The sequence below is a fragment of the Phodopus roborovskii genome, unplaced genomic scaffold (assembly GCF_943737965.1).
Source record: "Phodopus roborovskii unplaced genomic scaffold, PHOROB, whole genome shotgun sequence".
Classification (NCBI taxonomy): Eukaryota; Metazoa; Chordata; class Mammalia; order Rodentia; family Cricetidae; genus Phodopus; species Phodopus roborovskii.
Window position 1 is genome coordinate 23,926,672 of NW_026126410.1, and position 19,295 is coordinate 23,945,966.

General features: G+C 42.6%; 1 protein-coding gene across 3 annotated transcripts in view; it reads right to left on the bottom strand.

Annotated features, from left to right (window-relative positions):
• Pdzd2 (PDZ domain containing 2) overlaps positions 1-19,295 on the bottom strand; it is a 221,857-nt gene that overhangs the window by 28,520 nt on the left and 174,042 nt on the right. For all 3 annotated transcript variants that reach the window (XM_051182565.1, XM_051182564.1, XM_051182566.1), the window contains 9 exons: positions 18,761-18,906; positions 15,673-15,792; positions 14,778-14,892; positions 11,451-11,524; positions 11,134-11,362; positions 10,332-10,449; positions 8,137-8,269; positions 2,041-2,122; positions 472-506 (listed from right to left, as the gene is read on the bottom strand). In XM_051182565.1, the coding sequence (XP_051038522.1) occupies positions 472-506; positions 2,041-2,122; positions 8,137-8,269; positions 10,332-10,449; positions 11,134-11,362; positions 11,451-11,524; positions 14,778-14,892; positions 15,673-15,792; positions 18,761-18,906 (1,052 nt within the window). The remainder of the gene's footprint in view (positions 1-471; positions 507-2,040; positions 2,123-8,136; positions 8,270-10,331; positions 10,450-11,133; positions 11,363-11,450; positions 11,525-14,777; positions 14,893-15,672; positions 15,793-18,760; positions 18,907-19,295) is intronic.

Genomic DNA, 19,295 nt, shown 5'->3' on the forward strand with positions numbered 1-19,295 from the left:
AAATCCAAAACAAAACCAGTGCGAGAGAGAATGGATAGGAAAGGAGAAGGAAAAACTAAGCCATATGGCCCAGCCAACTCAAGAAACATCCGATGGTGGGATGGGGTGAGGTGGGGTGGGGCAGGGCGGGGCAGGGTGGGGTGATGGTGGGGGCTTCCCAGAGTGAATCCTGATCCAGTGGGGCTGAGGAATGTCCCACAGAGTCCTGACAGCTGCAGGTTCTCTCAATCCACACTGTCTTTATTACATAGGGAACAGTTTGTAAGGTTCGTGCTTTTACTTTTCTGCTCTGCTCTTTTCTTGGATGAATACTTACTAAGAGAAACATAGCTTTGGGTGTTGGCTTTCAAATTGGTGTGGTTGCCACAAAGTGGCAAAAGGTTCATTTGCAGAAATAAGTACCGGGGTCTGGGACTTGACTGAGAAGTTCCTAAAAATTGGTCTGTGGTTTCCAAGTGCCTTTTGACTCACCTTTTTGGCAAGAGATGGGCTCTTCAAGGGAGTACCTGTGTGGGAGGGATTTACAAAACCATTAATCTCAAGTCACAAGCAGGCTCACATATTTTACTAAGGAAACCCCCAAACACACACACACACACACACACACACACACACACACACACACACACACACACAGGGATGTGGGGGAGACACAGCAAACATATTCAACAGAATTTCTTTGCCTGAGTGTTACATGCATAGGTGAAAGCATGCATATGGCCTACCTGGGTAGCCACCCCCACATCTCGTCTATCTGGGTACCTGTCCACCCCCTCCCACCTTACCACCTTCTCTCACTCAAGACTGCTCACACTGCAGGACCCTGGCTATGATTCCTCCTCCTCCGTGGTATCACCGAGGGTCTTATCTGGCTCACACCTCAGTGTCCGTGCACACAGCACAGTTTAATGTGAGTGATCTTTGTATCTCCCTTCCCCACTGCTCCACAGCCCACCAAGCAGTGGTGTTGCCTGCACATCGCACCTGGTGTTGGCTAAGTACTCGGCGCTTGGCGAATGGCCAAAAGGATGAATGAACCAATGAACCCCATCCAAGAAACTCCTGAAAGAACTAGGGAAGTGGTTGGATGTCGATCTTACTTTTTAGCTGAAGGGTGAAGAGCTCAGCCTGTAGACTTTAAATTACATGTCACAGGCAAAAGAGATTTAGGGCATGAGAATTCCGGCTTTTAAAAAAAAAAAAAAAAAAAAAAAAAAAAAAAGATCTTTGCTGACTGATCAAGTAGAACTGTCGGGATAAGAGAACCCGGCGCTCGGGCCAAATAAAGAGCCTATTATGGCTCAGTCCACTTTAAATATATTAATTATGGATGCAAATCATCAGGGATTTCATGGTTGTCCCAAATCCTGTTCCTTTTCCTTTGACATCCAGTAACTCATATCTTTGAGTGCCTATTCCTCCAGAGTATCAGTCTAAATGTCAGAGAAGTCTCTAGCCAATCCAGCAACGTCTGTAGAGTTCCTCCTAGGTCTGTGCACCGAGGAAACTGTCTTAAAACTTGAAAGAATGCTTTAAGTTAGCAAGAAATGCAGAGGAGGCTTGCAGTCCTTTCTTTTCTGCCTGAAAATTTCCACAGGAGAAAAAACTTCAGAATTTTTTGCTGCCTCCAGCAGCAAACAGGAGGCAGTTTGCATTGAAACTTTTAAATCCACACAAAGAAACCTCAGCTTTTGGATGGATAATACTCTGATATCAAATCACTCAGTTTGGTGTCAAATCTCCTCTTCCTGTGTATTTCAAATGAGATTTGTGAATGGTTGTTAACTTACTTTTTCAAACTATTTGAAACTCATATAAGCAGCATGCATGGTTAGGTCTTTAATGAAGCACATTAAATAAGTGCAGAAATCAAAAGGAGGAACCCAGAAGAAACATACAATCTGTCTGACAGCAACTGTCGCTAGCCCTAGTAATTACAGAGAATCTCATGCTACTGCGTGGGGGGTGGTGGTGCTGGGAGTGGTAGTGAATTCAGAGAACCTCTTCTCAATTGTGAATGAGAATGTGGCGTTACCATACCTAAGCCAGGTGAAGAGCTGGCTTCTTTGCTCTCCTGGTAAGTGCTGCGTGCTATCACTTCATCCATTTCCTGTTCAGAAACCTGATTTTCAGAAGAAAGTACAAATTAGATGTATTTATGGATTTCTTTTATCCCAATAAAAGGCGTTAGGACCAGAAGGTCAGAGACTGGGAACTTCTTAGAAACAGTAACTCAGAACATGTAAGTCCAGCTGCTTGAGGGGTTGCCTCAAACAGTGTATATGCAACGAGCCCACCAACTGGTCCCGGGTTGCACTTATATGCGAAGATTATCAAACTCACTGTATCTGTCCTTCTCTAGAATACTTAGTTCTCATCCTTAGTGAAGAACTTAAGGTGAGGCCAGTGTTATTTCTCAGCAGATAAAGGGGCTTGCCACCAAGCCTGATGACCCTCATGACAGGGAGTAACTGACTCCTGCAAGCTCTTCTTTGACTTCTCCACAGTACCATGATATGTACATGCCCACACATGCGTGCATGCATGCACACACACTAAATAAATAAAATTTAAAAATTAAAAATAGATACAAAAAAACCTTGGGATCGCAAGTTGGCTTAGCAGATAGAGATGCCTGCCACAAGCCTAAGAGCATGGTTTCAAGTCTTGGGACCAGTGTGGTGGAAAGAGAGAATCAACTAACACAAGCTGGCCTGTAATTTGCACATGTGAACCCTGGCATGTATACATACACAACACACCTACACAAAAATAAAAATATATATTAGAAAACAAAACATCTATAAAATGTAAGAACAGTATAAGACTATTATACTATTTGCCTAAATTCACTATTTCTTTAAAAACAAATTTTTAAAAACAATTATTTAACACTTATTGGTTTAAAGGCATCAGATTCCTCTGGAACCGGAGCCACAGACAGTTGTGAGGTACCATGTGGGTTCTGAGAATTGAACCCTGGTCCTCCAGAAGAACATTGTATGCTTTCAATGGATGAGCTCTCTTCAGCCCTTCACTATTTTTAAAAATTTACTGATTTTATGCATATGGATATTTTGCCTGCATGTATGTATGTACACTATGTGTGTGCCCAGTGCCCTCAAACCAGATTCCCTACAAGTGGAGTTATAGACAGTGGTGAACTGGTGTGCGTGTGCTGAAACCAAACCTGGGTCCTCTGCCGGAGCAACTGATGCTCTCGACCGTGGAGGCATCTCTCCAGGCCCCTAAATCCGTTAACTTTTAATGCCTCACTACATGTGAAGTACTCCTTCTCCTGCTGGTAAGTCACCTGCAGGGTGCAGGTATGATGATCTTTTGCTTGTAAGTTCGTAATTATGAATCTCCTGGGAGCAAAGCCGCTCTATCAAATCACCATGGGGCTTCTGACTGACTCAAGAACATTTCATATTCCAGCTTTGGCTATCGCTCTAACCTCATTCTTCTGAAGTCCTACTCACAAGTTTCTATAGGCTGCAACTAGCTCCCAGAGTGTGACACCAGCCTATGCAGAGGCTGGGACTTCCCTTCCAATTTCCTTCTGCACTAAGTGTGCACAGTAACAAAGGACTTAGGCTCTGGAGCCATGCCACTGAACTTGTTCTGGACCTGCTGTGAATCCCTGTGTCCCAGTTTCTTTGTTTTGTAGGAGGGTGGGTTCTGGCCATCCAGGACCCACCTGACATGCATCTCCAGCTGCTTCCCCCCTCCCCCCAGAGACAAGGGCTCACTGTGTAGCTCTGGATATCCTGAACTCACCATGTAGACCAGGCTAGCCCTAAACTCACAGAGATTGGCCTGCCTTTGCTTCCCAAGTTCTTCCACCTTCTAAAATCTGAACCTAGACTGAGTCTAATGCAGAATAATAAGTATCCAGAAAAACAGGCTGAATAGATATTTATTCAGGGAGAAATAACTTACAACAGAGACAGATGAACGCCAGCAGGTTCCAGTCCCAAGGATGCCTCTGGATGCTCTCTGTCTCCGTCTGGTAAAGTAAGAGAGTTCTCCTGGTTCCCTGCCTCAGACCTAGTTCCCCCAGATCATGTGTGCACCTGTCCCCACCCCCAGTGAGTGTGGTCAGTGCAACAGGTGCAGACAGAGTGAATATCTCACTACAGAGTCTTTGTCTTTCAAGATACTGGTATTGGGAAGGAGCCCAGGAGACAGTCAGAAGATTCTGTTAGGATCTGTCCAATAGTTGCCTCACTCTTGGCTGTTTGTTCAGAAAGGCCACAGAAGTGGTTTCCCCTTCAGTCACTCAGGGGCCATGCACCCCACAACTGGATATGATGACTTTGATCTCTTAGTTATGTTGGAATGAGCTAGACTTCTCTGCTGGAATTTTTTGTCATCAGTGAGTAATCTCTATGGAGATAGTTTGGGACTACGAAAACATCCTTCACCCTTGTGTGTGCAATAGAGTGCCTGTATGTATAGTATTAATTAATTAGTTAGCATACAAAGTATTGGATCTTTCTCACCATCTTTGACTTTAGCATTACTTCTTTTTGCTGAAATAATCACTACTCTGAAGATTTTAAAAATGATTATTGTAGTCTATTCTTTCTGTATTTATTAATGCAGTGGTACATCCAGGGAGTTCTTTCCCCATTGTTATTCTGTTCTTCAAAAATGTTTCAACTTATTCTTATTTAAAAATATTTCTATGGGCCTGGTGCTGGTGGAACATGCCCCCTTAATCCCAACACTCAAGAGGCAAAGATAGCCAGAGAAAGCCTGTCTCAAAAAAGCAAAACACACACACACACACACACACACACACACACACACACACACACACCCAAAAGGGATAAAAATCCCTGTGTATGCGCACATGTGTGTTCATGTGGAGGCCAGATGCTGACACTGCAAGTCTTACTCTGTCACTTCATCTTATTTTTGAGGCAGAGTCTCACTGAACCCAGAGCTCAATGATTGGCTAGGCTGAATGACCTCATTTCATGGGCCCGTCTGGCGTCACCCACTCAGCATTGGGTTTACAGAGGTATACTGTAGTACCTGGCTTTTACGTGGGTGGTGGGAATCTGAAATCAAGTCCTGTGCCTGTATGACAGGGGAAATTTCTTTATAAAGCTTGGTATATACCAAACTATGATCCTATTTCAAAAGATAATTAAAATAGTTTCTGTTTCAAAGGTAAGAATATTTTAAATTAAGGATGGTAATTTTGTATACTAAAATAATATTTAACGTAAGTCTTATTCGGGTAAGAATGTAGATTTGTCTTAATAAATGCAGGGTTTACCCTAATAGATGAATCATAATCATACCGTGGCCTTTATGTAATACTTTAGAGTAGGACTCACAGGAAATAAAATCACACACTTATGCACACTGGCTGGCACACATACACTCCTCCACAAAACAAAAATAGGACAAATGAGCCAGGGAAAATGTCAGCATCGACGATGGCGTTTTTCTCGAAAACAAACTTTCAATATTTGCCACTGTTTTTCTGAGTGGGAGAAAAGCCGATTTCTGTTACCCCCTCCCACTTTTTTTTTTTCCTACTCAACATGAGCAGGAAGCTGCTATCCTAACAAGTCCAAACCTTAGCCGTCTAGACCTGGAAGGTTTGAATATCCCAGCCGGGCAGCCACTGCTCCACACATCATGAGAGGCAGGAGAGAAGAAAATGCTGTGGTGTTTCTTTTGGAACCACACAAAACCTAAGGCAGCGTATATATTCTGTATCAAAATGTCTTCCTGGCATGGAATGCTGAATTAGTGGTACGAAAATATATTAAATCGAAGATGGAATCTTGACCAGAAGAAAAATATAGTATCATGTGACGACCAAAAACATCATGTTGACCTAGGAAGAAACATGAAAACGGTTCCAACACTCAAGTGTGGTTTTGCTGGACATATCTCTGGCATATCCCAGGCCATTACACTGTGGCTGGGAAAACAAATCCATTTGTTATATTCAATGGGGGTCTCAGACCACCCATCTACATGGACGATTCGGCTGCGCACTGAAATAGTGTTTTGATATGGGTCGTGATGGCAAAATAGCTTTTGGGCTGAGATGAAGCAGACTCTGAGCAAATCACCACCCACATGATGTTGGGAGATAGCTGGGCCTTGAGGATAGTGGCTTACATTCTAATGTCACTGGGGTGGCAGGCATTGGGTGACTACAGCACGCTGGACAGTGTGAAAAGAGATGATGAGGATGTTGGAGTCTTAAGTGGAGGAAGGAGCTGGGAACTTCCCTCACTTGCTGGAATCACGAAGCAAAAAGTCATTAAATGTGACCCAGAGAGAACCACAGGGACAGCAGCAGAAAGATTTTTACAAAGTAGAACAGATTCTAAATCAACACACACACACACACACACAACATTTTTAGAATGCATGTAGACAAAACAATCCAGAAAAAGAACTAAAATAAATAAAAAACCAGTGCAGTTGTCTTTGAATCAGTCCAAAGGGATCTCTGTCCTAGCATCACCACTGCCATCGCACTCCTAGACCAAGACACTGACTTACAGCTTGTCAGCACTTATCTTCATAGGGCAGGACCAATACTACAAACTCAGACCACTCAGTGTTTAAAAGGATGCCATCATGAAGATGCAGATGTGGAATGGTGGTACACACCTTCCATCCCAGCACTCAGGAGGCAGAGGCAAGTGGATTTCTGAGTTTGAGGTCAGCCGTCATAGAGTGAGTTCCAGGACAGCCAGGGCTATTCAGAGAAACCCAGTCTTGAAAAAACAAAAAGACAGAACACAAGAACAACAGAAGGAAAAGGAAGGAAGGAAGGAAGGGAGGGAGGGAAGAAGGAAGGGAGGAAGGAAGGAAGGAGGGAGGGAGGAAGGAAGAAGCAGCTGCTGCAGATGCGGCCTTCATAGGTATAAAATGTCATAAAAGTCTAAGATGCTCGGGAGCCTGGGACCACTCAGGACAATACTACAAATAATACCACATCTCCTGTGCTGTGATTCAGGAAGAGCTAATGTTCTGAGCCTTTTGAGTTTATATACAATCTGGTCATAATTTTAGAAACTAATTTTTTTACATTGACTAATATATTCTACAAAAATTATCTGATACGGTGGGTTTTGAACTTGCTGAGGTATCTATGGTTTACTTAAAACTTTTAAAAGTAACTGTACAGAGGAGAGATGACCAAATAGTCTTTGTGGGTCAACAGTTGAAAAGTGATTTTGTTTATTTTTTTATGTTAGTGAGCTCTCAGATCTTAATTACACAGAAGCAGCGTCTGTTGAGGTCAGGAGGGGGCATCTCTTTAACATAGTTCAGGTCTTTCATCTGTTTAACATTCTCACACCTTAACACAACAGTTGTCTTTGCAGGGGCATGGGTGACTGAAAGTTTGACATAAGCGATTGCTGTCACTCCCAAACACAAATATGCTCCCAAACTGGTATATTTGTGAAATCTTCATTAGACTCCATGAACTTCAGGCAACAGGCCTCTTCTCAGGAAACTACAATCTCATCCATCAATGTAGCAGAAGCTCAATGAGCCATTAGGTAATTAATCTCACATCAAGGCAATTGCTTTGTTCATTGAACCATCTTCCCAAGTACTCCAAACCTCAAAGGGTTACAGAGATGATCTAACCTGGCATGTTCAGGTTTGTTTTCTTTTTCCTCCTTCCTTCCCCCCCCTTTTTTTTTTCTTTTTTCTTTTTTCCCCCCAAGACAGGGTTTCTCTGTGGCTTTGGAGGCTGTCCTGGAACTAGCTCTTGTACACCAGGCTGGTCTCAAACTCAGAGATCCATCTGCCTCTGCCTCCAGAGTGCTGGGATTAAAGGTTTAAATATCTTACCAGCAGCTAAGAAGCCATGGAGGTTACTCAGAGTCCTACTTTCCACAAGATCAGATTTTACATTCACCAAATAACCTCCACAATATTTTCCAATAAAATTTTCCAGAGTAAAGATGAAATCCAGATCCAAGATTCACTTCCCTTGTACATGAGTCACAGGCTGACACCCAGCCCCAAACATGGTGACCTCTCTCACTAAGGCAGAGAGGCTCAGATATGAATGCTGTCATTGGCTGAATAAGCAGTTAAACCATTGTCCCATACTCAAAGCAGGGACAGATTCCTCACCTTTGGATTAGGGTGTCGGCCGACGACCAGGCGAACGGGTCCTGGTGGGCATTTACTCAGGATGGCGTGCACTTTGCTCAAAGCTGCGTGGCGCACATTCACTGAGTTCACTTCCAGGATCTGGTCTCCCCGGCTAGAGAAGGAGATATAATAACACATAGTGGCAACGGTCAGATTTATAAAAGCTAAGATAGCTTTCTTTCAGGAAAGGGTTTAAAATATGAAATCTTTTCTGAATACTTCATGGCATTCGCTCATCTTTATACACATATTAAAAAAAGCAATACATTCATATAAACATCATATTCTAAATTGACCAAGGCCACTATCAGAAATAGTAAACTTAAATAAAACTGGGAAAAGGCAACAATGAAGGGTACCACTCATTGAGCACCTACTGTATGTGAGGTCCTGTACAGAGAGGTTTATATAATTACACTTCAGAAAGGCTCAGAGACTACACACATACAGCACACTTGAGTTAGCTTAGGTCTGTGTAATCATCACATGATAGCCTCTTGATCACCATCAGTTTCATCTTTCTTCCTACCATCTTGAAATGATTATTGTAATATAGTCAAAGGAGGAAATATCTGAAGCTCCAAGGTTACCTAAGAATTTGTAAAAATATTTCAAATTTGAACAAATGAGAAATTTAGGACAAGTTGCCTATTTTGAGTTGAAATTATCGCGAGTGTGCTCAGCAGGAGAGAACAAAGACCCTTTACATGGGGTTTGAGGAATGTTCATTTGGCTCGCCCCAGGCATATGGAACCATTCAAGAAAGAAACATCAACTTGGGATGTCATTAAAGGATTTTTTCCCCCTTGGGTTCTAAAAGTATATTTTCTTTAATGTACTCTGGATGATTTGCTAAGTTTTTTTTTTTTTCATATGGAAGTTCACTCTGATGATTAACGAAAAATGTAATATAATCTATTAACACAGCCTCCAAAATGGCAACCAATGAATGCTGTTTTGATGATTCTTCAACTGCCAAAGGACTTAGATGCTTACGAGGGAGAAAGGTGATACTGTTTATACAGAGTGCTTTGTGTAACATGTGCACATTTTTGTGATATTTAGGTGGGCACCAGCCACTGCAATTACTGTATAAAAGACTATTAAGATTTCTTGTGTACACAGAGTGCTGATTATATAACTCAACTGTCTGAGTCAAGAAATCTGATGGTCCATCATTTTAGACAACAGATAGTGACTCTAGTCATCGTCACTCAAATGGCAATGAAAGAAAGCTATTGAAAAAGTTCATAAACCACTAACAAGGCCTCCCACACGCACAGGATTCCAAGGCTTTTTTTGCATCCAGTCACTGAACCAATATAAGCAGTTCTAGGTTATAGGATGAATTTCGCATAAATGAATAAAGAGTGAAAGAGTATATTGAAGTAGCCGTAGATAGTCTATATAGAGTTATAGTCTGTCAAAATTCTAACCCTGAACTTCTGAGTCCAAATACAACAAAGCAGGGCAGAAAGCTGCTTTCATCTTGTTGTCTGCGGCTGTGATAAAATGCCGACAAAACAATATATGACAAAGGGCTTATGTAGCTCACAACTCTAGGTTGTACTCCATCACTGGGGAAGCTGAGACACAGGAACCGGAAGCCCCTAGTCATATCTATTGTCAAGAGCACACACTTGGGTTTGCTTTCGCCACTTTCCTACAATTCAGAATCCCTTTCATAGGTAATGGTGCACCACCCACAGTGGGCAGACTTCCCACCACAATTAACATAAGATAATATAATCCTCCCCCAAGACATGCCTACAGGCTAACCTGGTCTAGACAATCCCTCATTGAGACCCTCAAGTGATTCTAGATTGTGTCAAATTAACAATTAAAACCATCAGAGAAACCAAGATTCAAAGTCCTATGATTCAACCAAATTTGATTTATGTGAGCTTTTCATCATTGGAGATGTTATTAACTTTAGTCTTGGACATAATATTAGAATTCCACAGAAAAAATTAAGTAAACCACCTATAAAGCATTAGGGAGGTAGAGGCAGGGTGATCAGAAGTTTAAGGTCATCCTTGGCTATATATTAAGCTCAAAGCCAATCTGGGCTGTATGTTTCTCTCTGTCCCTGCCAGTGTCTAAGCAAATAATACTGTGTGTCTTCACAACTCTAGATCACACCAGAACTGTGTAATGCCAGGGATGTAACCAACCTCAGGTTGCTCTCCATCTTGGCCACTGATCCAGGGGCAAGGCTGTGAATGTAGATTCCTGGAGGGCTGTTTTCTAAGGCCAAGCAGCAGGCACCGATGCCTAATCCAACTCTTGGCTCTGGGAGAGGTATGACACAGAAGATAACAGGAGCAAACATTACATGGTAATCAGAAAACGTGCAAGCATTTTACACAGTGCTAATAGCTATCCAGACCAATAAGCTGGTAGTGTGGTTCAGACGAGAATGTAAATCCTGCTTTTCAAGTTATCACATGCTCTACTCTCTGCTTAGTCTAAAGAACTTCCTCAAATCTGTCTCTGGAAATAGCTGGAGAATGACTAATATTTTTATCCAGAATATAAAACCTTTTAGATTTTGCTGGCCTTCAACTAATTTCTTGGTTATTTACAATTGAGGATTGTCTTTCTACAGTAAGTACTTGTGGGGGAGGGGAGAAATGAGAAAAAGCAACAGGTTTTGCTGGGAACCTGTGATTTGTAGTTACTAGTGTTGACTAGTATTTACAATTTTGGAAGGTTGGATTTAAAGTACTCATTTTAACACAAGTCCCTGACACACCGTGATTCATCTGGGGACAATTTTTAAGACTGGTGGCATGCCCTCCCCCTTTTGTAAAAAGAGTAAACATTTCTCCTCTTGACTACCCCTGCTGCTTAGAGATCGGTGTTTGCTGCTGACAGCAGGGAGTTCTGAACGACTGATTTAAAAAAATGAACAGAAGAACAGATCCTGGACTGCTATTCAGGAGGAAGCAGGGAGTGAGGAGCGCTCAATGGTACCTTTGTTGAGTGTGACTTCCATAACAATCCTGTCTTTGGGTCCAGGAGCCTTCCGCCCCAGAGATGAAGAACCACCTTCATCAGGGCCTCCTCCTGCTGGGGGTCCCCCGCTGGTGTTGAAGCTTGGGGAGCTTGACCTGCTCATGTGTGTGGGAGTGGAGCATGGTGTGAGGCTGGGGCTGAGTAACTTGGTGCGCACTGTGAGGACAAACAATCCACTTCGGATTTGCTGCAAAGCAAGTAGTGAGTGGGAACAGTCAAAATCCAGAAGGGAAGAAAAGGAAGAGGTCAAAGGAGATCCAAGGGGACACTGTTACCTTGAAGGTGTGAATGGCCTCTTGAAACGTCAAGCCCTTTATTGGTATGCCATTTACATCTAGGATTTCATCTCCTAGAGACCGAACAAGAAAGTACATTAAGCTTTAATTTACTGGACTCTGCTTGGCTTGAACTACAATGGCATACCCTACGAACTTAACTCTTATGGTCTTGATCCATTTTAACTAACATTCCCAGGAATGTCCCCTAAATGGGATAATGAAGACAAATTAAAAAAAAAAAAAACAATTTGTATTATTCAGGAATAATTCTATAATCAATATTTAATTAATTGTGGGGCTGTATTTGGTAGGGCACACTTGGGATCCCTGCTTTGGACAGGCTGAGAAAGTAGGACCAAGGCTCTCTGGGGTAATAATATTCAAAGCTGGCCTGGGCTACCAAATAAGACTGTCGGCACTAAAAACACAACCAAAAACGACTGCAACCAACCAACCAGTCAACCAAAACCCACTATCATCACCAAAACCAAAGAAAACAAAATCCCAAACTAAACTAATCAATCAACAAAAACCACAACACACACAAATACAAAACAAGTATGAAATATCAACCAGCCAACAAACTAACCAATCATAACCAACACCAGAAGCCAAAATCAACCATAGAAAACTTGAAGACCTGATAATTAACCACTGGCACCTTTGACAAGAAATATCTTATGCTCAGAGTCTAAACTGCAGTATTAGGTTTTAAGTAGTTTTATTTAAAAACAAATGATTGGCAAAGAAGCCATGAACATAGGCACGCTTGGGAAGCCACTTTTCCCTATTGGCAGAAAGACAAGCTATCCAAGTCCAGAGACTCAACATGGAATAGGTTTTAAATCAATAGTAGGGAGAAAATCTTGCTGAGATATGACTGAGAATTGATAAACCTGCTTCCAGCAATAGTCTGGATGTCTTATTGGGGCAGGTCCTGGGGGCTGCTTCTTTAGGATGCCTCAGACATTACTGCAGGCTGATGACAACTGACTGCAGGGGCATGCTAAGTTGTGAGGAATGTATGTGCAATGCCCACTGGCTTCTCCTTAACTCAGATAATGGTGACTGTCTATAGTCAGTTCATTTTCCATGATGCTCATAGTACCTTCTTGGAATGTCAGCAGATGTGGACACTGTATTGGCTTCTGAGAACATGTTTCTCATTTGTACTCTTATGATATGGGCTGTGTTTTGGAATAACAGCTCATCAAACACTAAAAGATGTCCCCCCCCCCAAAAAAAAAACCCACACAGACTCTGCCTGGCAGTGCAGGAGGGGAGAGAGACTGTGCACAAGAAGACAGGTCAAACAGTGGAAAATCATACATGTCATGCGGTTGGGAACCCTCTAAATGAGGTACAGAAATGTAGCAATGCCCCATGCATTCTCTTTAATGCAACTGCACAAAACATACTATAAGTGAAATATTCTCCCTTTAAAAATTGCCTGGCATCACCAACTGTTCAATTATCTGGAAGGTGTATCTACTTGGACACAGGGCAGAAACTCTGAAATGACCCCTGTAATTTATAGGAGAGCTTTTAAGGCGCATCACTCAACAGGCTAGAAATCCAGCCCAGGGACTTACTTTTCTCATAAATGAACACATACGAAGAAATAGTATTTAGGAGACTCGTCAACCTTTCTTGATGATTGATTCTCCCCTATCTATTTTGCTTCATTCCACCAATCTCACAGCAAATGTATGGTGGTACATCCATCCTAAGACTGCTCTACTAGAGTTTTACACTGCTCTGAAACCAGATACCAATAGTGCCTGGAGTAACTTTTCCTCAGAGAGATAGAGATAAATACTTTGCCCAAGAAGTAGTCAAATCATACTGTTACAGGAAGGCTTTTACAGCTCTGCCTAAAACCAGGACACTTCTTTTTTTTTTTAAAGAAGCAAACCTGTAAAACACAGTGGTCACTACACTTTGAGTCAACAGAATTGAAGAAAAGTCATATCATTTATAAAGGTAAAGAGAAATATCCTGATAATCATCTCAGGAAAGACAGATACTGGGCCAGTGAGATGACTCCATGGGTGAGGGAACTTGCTGCCAAGCCTAATGACATGAGTTTGAGTCCTGGGGCACACAGTGTGGGAATGGAGAACTAACTCGTCTAGTTTGTCCTCTGATATCCACATATGCACTGTGACCCAATTGCACATACACATATATACACCAAAATAAATAAATGTCTCTTATAGATGAAAAAATGCACATTAAAAGGAATGGGGAAAATGGGTTATGCAAATTTATGTTCACAATTTACTGGCAATTTTGCTTCATGAAAGTAAACAGTCTTAATTCAGATAAATATTTTCTAAGATATGCAAACATATACAATGAGAAGAGTATCATTATTGTAAGAAACTACTATAACTGGGGATGGTGATGCATGCATTTAATTCTAGCATGTACAAGGCAGAGGCTGGCAGACCTTTGCAAATTAGAGGCGTGGTCTACACAGAGAGTTCCAGCCAGCCAGTGTTGCACAGTGAGGGAACAGGTTTCTAGTTACTGAACATTTCTGAGTGCCGGTTTCTTGGCCTATAAAAGACTTACTCTAAAATACCCACTCTATAGGTTTGTAATACAGTTAATGAAATAGCTTAAATACATAGATATGCTTTGTAAATGTTTAAAAGACCAAAAACTACAAGGTATAGTGAAATATTTCAAAATTGTATTTGAAAGGTGTAACTTAAACCTCAGTGATACTTTAATCTACACCCAAAATCACTTGACAGTTATATTTATGTCTGATAACATGGTAGACACTATGGAGAATGGAAAGGCATCCAGTTAGGATCCAGCTACACAGTATTGATTCCAACAGCAAGACATTAAATAGCTTTTAAAGTGCTCTGTTTTCCCATCAGTGCTAAGGTAAGACTGAACTGTCAAATTCTCAGCAATATTTAAGGAACACAATTTGAGCAAGGACCAGTATTTAACCACGTAGCCAAGTTAATATATACAGACTGCAACACAAACATCAAGCCACTTCTCATATACATCTCTTTTCATCCCCACAAAAAAAAAAAAAAAACAAACAAACAAACAAACAAAAAAAAAAAACACTTCAAGGTAGGTTTTAGCATTCCAAATTTGTTCCAAGTAGCCCAGGAGAGCGGAGCTTCGGTTACGTGGTCTGCCCAAGATCCTGATGAGGAGGTGCTGGATTCAGCCAGTTCTAGCACACTCTCAAGAGCACAACGTCAGCTGCCATGGCACCCAGGCAAGGGGCCAGACTTTCAAGGACTCAGGACTCAGGCTGTCACTACAGATCACCAGGAGACTCCCGCCTACCTTCCTTGAGTCTGCCATCCTCTGCGGCTGATCCATTTGGGAAAATGGTCTTGACAAAAATCCCCATCTGGCCTCGAATGCAGTCTCGGCCTCCAGCAATGCTAAAGCCAAGGCCCTATGTTCAAAGCAGACAGTGGACAAGAGTCCAAGTTGACATTATAGACTTTAACTGCAAAAATCATTCCCACTGTAGTATTTGACCAAGGTATCTTTTCTACTCAGGCTTAGAGTTTAGTTAGGCAACAAGTTTCAAATTCAAGTTTTCCTTCTCCATTTCCCTCCTCAGATCAAGCTGTAGTGCACTAGGCTTGTGCCATATTAAGGAAGGGATTTAGGTTGAACATCAAATTCTAATATTTGTCAGTCTTTTGATTCCAAGAATCAGTTTCCTACTGATGAGCAAAATGGCTCTGTAAGCTCTTTTACACCTTGTGGTTGCCATATTTATGTCAGTCTTTCCATTTTGTATGATGTGGATATTTTAATATTGATATAACATCAAGTTATTTTTACATTTATATAACAGCAAAGCAATGAGCTTCACTCAGAATAATAGAGGGGACATTCTCTAAGGGTGCTGGTGGTATATTTCTTTCCATGGGGAAAAGATTTGGGAGTAGAACCAAAAAGACTGGAAGGTCATTCTTTCCATCCTTGCCTTCCACCCAGTATCTCCTGAGGGGCTGGCAACTCCCTATATCAATAGGGCAAGAAGGCTGTGCCAGCCTCTCACTGTGAAGGTCACAAGAAGGAACACCAGGGAAGTTATATTATCCCTCTTCATAGCTGTTATTTTTTAATGTAAAAACAAAACCAAAATAAGAACGAAAATGAACTACCTAAGGAACACACTACCACTCACCTGGAAGGCAAAAGTCTGCAGAAACTAGCTCACCTTGCCTTTCTCTTTGTACAGCCCGATGATGGAAATAACGGATGGCCGAATGAGCCTCCAAGGAGATTCCACGTGAGTGGTGCTAAGCGAGCGGGTCGACTTCTTCACAATGTGGTACTCCTGAAAGCCAGCACAAGGCAAGACCAGGTATTTTCACTCACCCAGCTGCAGGTGTAGGCATACAAAGAAACTTTGAAAAATCTCAGCTGTCTTTTGTATTAGTGATTCGCCACTGGTCCCATCTGTGGGCTGCTGACTTAAAGAAAGTTTACTCTAATGGTCTCCCACTGCTGTGTCTCGCCATACCTGCCCCATCACAAAGGGCTGCTTAGTGACCCCAAGCACCTGTGTCACTCTGTCCTCGGCCATATGTCACAGGTCCTTCTGGAATAGAGTCAGGAGAACAAAGACCACCACCCTAGGGTTGGGCTCTTCTTGAAAATCTCTCCCACCCCCAACTCAAGTTCAAAATCATGTTTAAAATGTATCTCATCATTTTAAGGTTAATTTACTCATTCAAAAACCCAGCAAGCCCATGTTTCTTATAAACTATAAACCACAAACCCAGACAACCGTTTTTTCCACATAAAATACCCTGCTGAGAAACAGCAGCCATTTCAGCTTTAATCCCTCGTATTTGGAAAAAAATCAAATACTTTCCCATAAGCCACACTTCCCCCTTCTGGCCAGCAGCTCCAACCTCAACCCCCCTTTCATGCCCTCACCCATGATATTCTTGTGTGTCAGCAGAATTCATACTGATAACATAATCAAGAGATTAAGTAACTACTGCTAAAGCCAGTCTTTAGTTTTCCGACTCTCTCTTAGAATAATAAATGTCTTATGTGGCACAGATATCATACCATAAGGGGAAAATAGCATTTCATGTTTAATAGGAGAAAAGAGCCATCACAAAAATACTTTTCCCCCTTGATTTGTATCTGCTTCATTCATATGTAGGAATGAGATGTTCCCTCTGGCCATGGGTATTTTGCATCCACCCCTGTCGGCTTAGAAGAGTTAGACTTGCATTTTGACAGAATATCTGCCAGTAACTTGGGCCTCCCAGACTTGGTCTCGTTAAATAAATGATGTGGGCTTGGCAGTGTTACCGCCCATTTACTGAAACCACCGCAGAGCACGCCAGACACAGCCTGTGGTTTGCCAGCCAACCCTCGAACACAGAGGTTCATGTATGATCCCCTTGGGGACCCCATTCTCTGACCACCAGTCTTCAGCTGTGTTTCATGCTACCACTCTTGGAAACAAGCAGAAGCCAAAGGCCTACGTGCTCCGGGTGGCCGATTGAGAGTCCAACGGGTCACTCTGTACCGTGTAGACCTGTGCTATCTAATAATGCACTACCCACTGGCCTCCAGTGGCTCTATGTTGGGATTAAGGCTCACTATGATTAAAATGCACTCAATTCAACTCCACCAGTGTGTGCTCCAGCTAAGGCATATGCAGCTGCCATCTTGGATGCTACAGGCACAAACTACTTACACCTATGCCCAAAGTTTTACAGAGTAACTCTACATTGGGCAGCTCTTTTTAGTGGTGGAAAAAATGTGTGTGTGTGTGTGTGTGTGTGTGTGTGTGTGTGTGTGTATAAAACCTGGGAGAGAAAGAGAAGGGCCGAAGATAAGAGAAAGGACAAACTAAAGATGGGAAAACTCTCTGGTAAGACTTTCTACTCCATCATGAGTTTTCTGACTCTGGGGGCCTGGCTAGATGGGTATTTCTGGGCTATAAACATGAACCTGTGTGAGGACTCAGTCATGATGGAAGGAAACCCTGGCTTCTCCCTCACCCTCCAACAGCCCAACACTGAGGTTCTACAACCACTTCCTGGTCTTCCTCTGCTCCCTTGGCCCAATGGGTCATTCCAAGGAAGCCACAGACTTGACTCCTTCCTGTTGTTGGTCTAGATGAGTTTGAACAGATCCTATTAAATTCTTTATCCCTTGTTCTTTCAACACTTCTCCCATCTCAATCTGCCTTGGAGTGAATTCAACATAAAATAATCCAATCAGCACCCACTTTGACACATGGCCTTACCCATTCCACCCCCATCAGGTAAGAGTTGACAGAACAAACAAAGGCCATAAATACTTGATCCTGACTAGAGTTTTTCTTCAGAGATTCTGACAATATTGAGTAAAATATTTAGCCATTTTGAGCTTCCGTTGATCCACCTGTAGAATAATCATAACACTAAAAGTAAGGGTCCAAGACCCTTGGACTCCCATCACCTATGAGTCTCCAAGTGTGATACTGGGGATATCACTGCTACTGGAACCTCCTCTTCTGGCCCTGTTTTTCTGATAGGGGCAGGGGACACTAGTTATTTCCTGTTTGGCTCATGGTACCAGGACTTAAAGAAACCCCAAGTTACCTAGAGACTGAGCCTCCTTCCAAGTTAGTTGTGAGCCTGTCACCTAGTTTCCAGTGAATCAGGTACAAGATAATGGAGGATGAACCCCAACCCCTATTCAGGGTTGTAGAGACAGAGCTCTTGACAGGAACAGGCTCTTTAATGCTAACCACCTACTTTAGCCTTCTATAGTGACCTTGATCCTGGCTGTTGGAGTCATCACCAGATAGTAGGTAGGAACCCTAGGCATGGTACAGGCACACATGCTTGCATTCATCAACATAGTTGTTATTCTGACACATGATGCTCCTATTAAATAAGCAATGGTGGTTTGCCACAGACTCTGAGACGCCATTGTCTCCTGGCAGTTGAGAACAATTCTTAGTTCCAAAACACACAGCATGAAGAGAACCAAGATGCTGAGATCTATTAAGAGATATTTCCTACTTTCTTCAATCCTGGAGCTGACTTCTTTCTAATCTTTCTGGGTAGACCCCACATTCTCTTCAAAGGTCTAGCGCTCTCTCTAGGTCCAAATATTCATAGCCATTATCAGTGGGTAGCTCTTCTGAACACAGGTCCACAGAGGTCTTTGGAAAGATAAAATGTACACACACACACAATCTTGGAGACAGGGTTTGCAAATCTGTGCTTTGGTCTCTAACCAAGCAATGGTGACTGAGTGAATCAAAGGCCCCACAGCTCGGGATTAACCTGTGATGTCCCAGTAGAATCCAGGAGCTGGGGAAGAGAGTGCTTCCGGCCATCTCTGGAGACCTCCAGCATCCTGATCCGGGGGTCCCCATTGCGCACCATCAGTTCATTATATTCCTCAACAGACTCGAGGCGGTGGACACCTCCTGCAACAAAAAATGGTGAAGGCAGGGCTTGATATGGCATGAGAACCAAACAGAATATTAACTGAACAGAGAGGCCTGACCATCACATTTACAATCATTACATGGTTTCACAAGGTCTGGAGCTGAAGATGCACAAAGGACCAAGTTTGCCCAGGCCCTGCCACCAGCTTCTGCATTAGCCTGTTGTGCTCAAAGAAAGTGATGCTGAGCTGCAAAGAAACTAGGAGTTTCTGAAGTGACAAGACTACCTAAGGAGCAATGTGTGCATTGAGTCCAATGCAGGGGTGGTGGGAACAGTGATAAATCAGTGAGGGAGGGAGCTGTGAGCAGGTGGTCATTGGGGGATGGAGGAGCATCACTTTGGTTGCCATGGTTTCACTGCTGGGAGG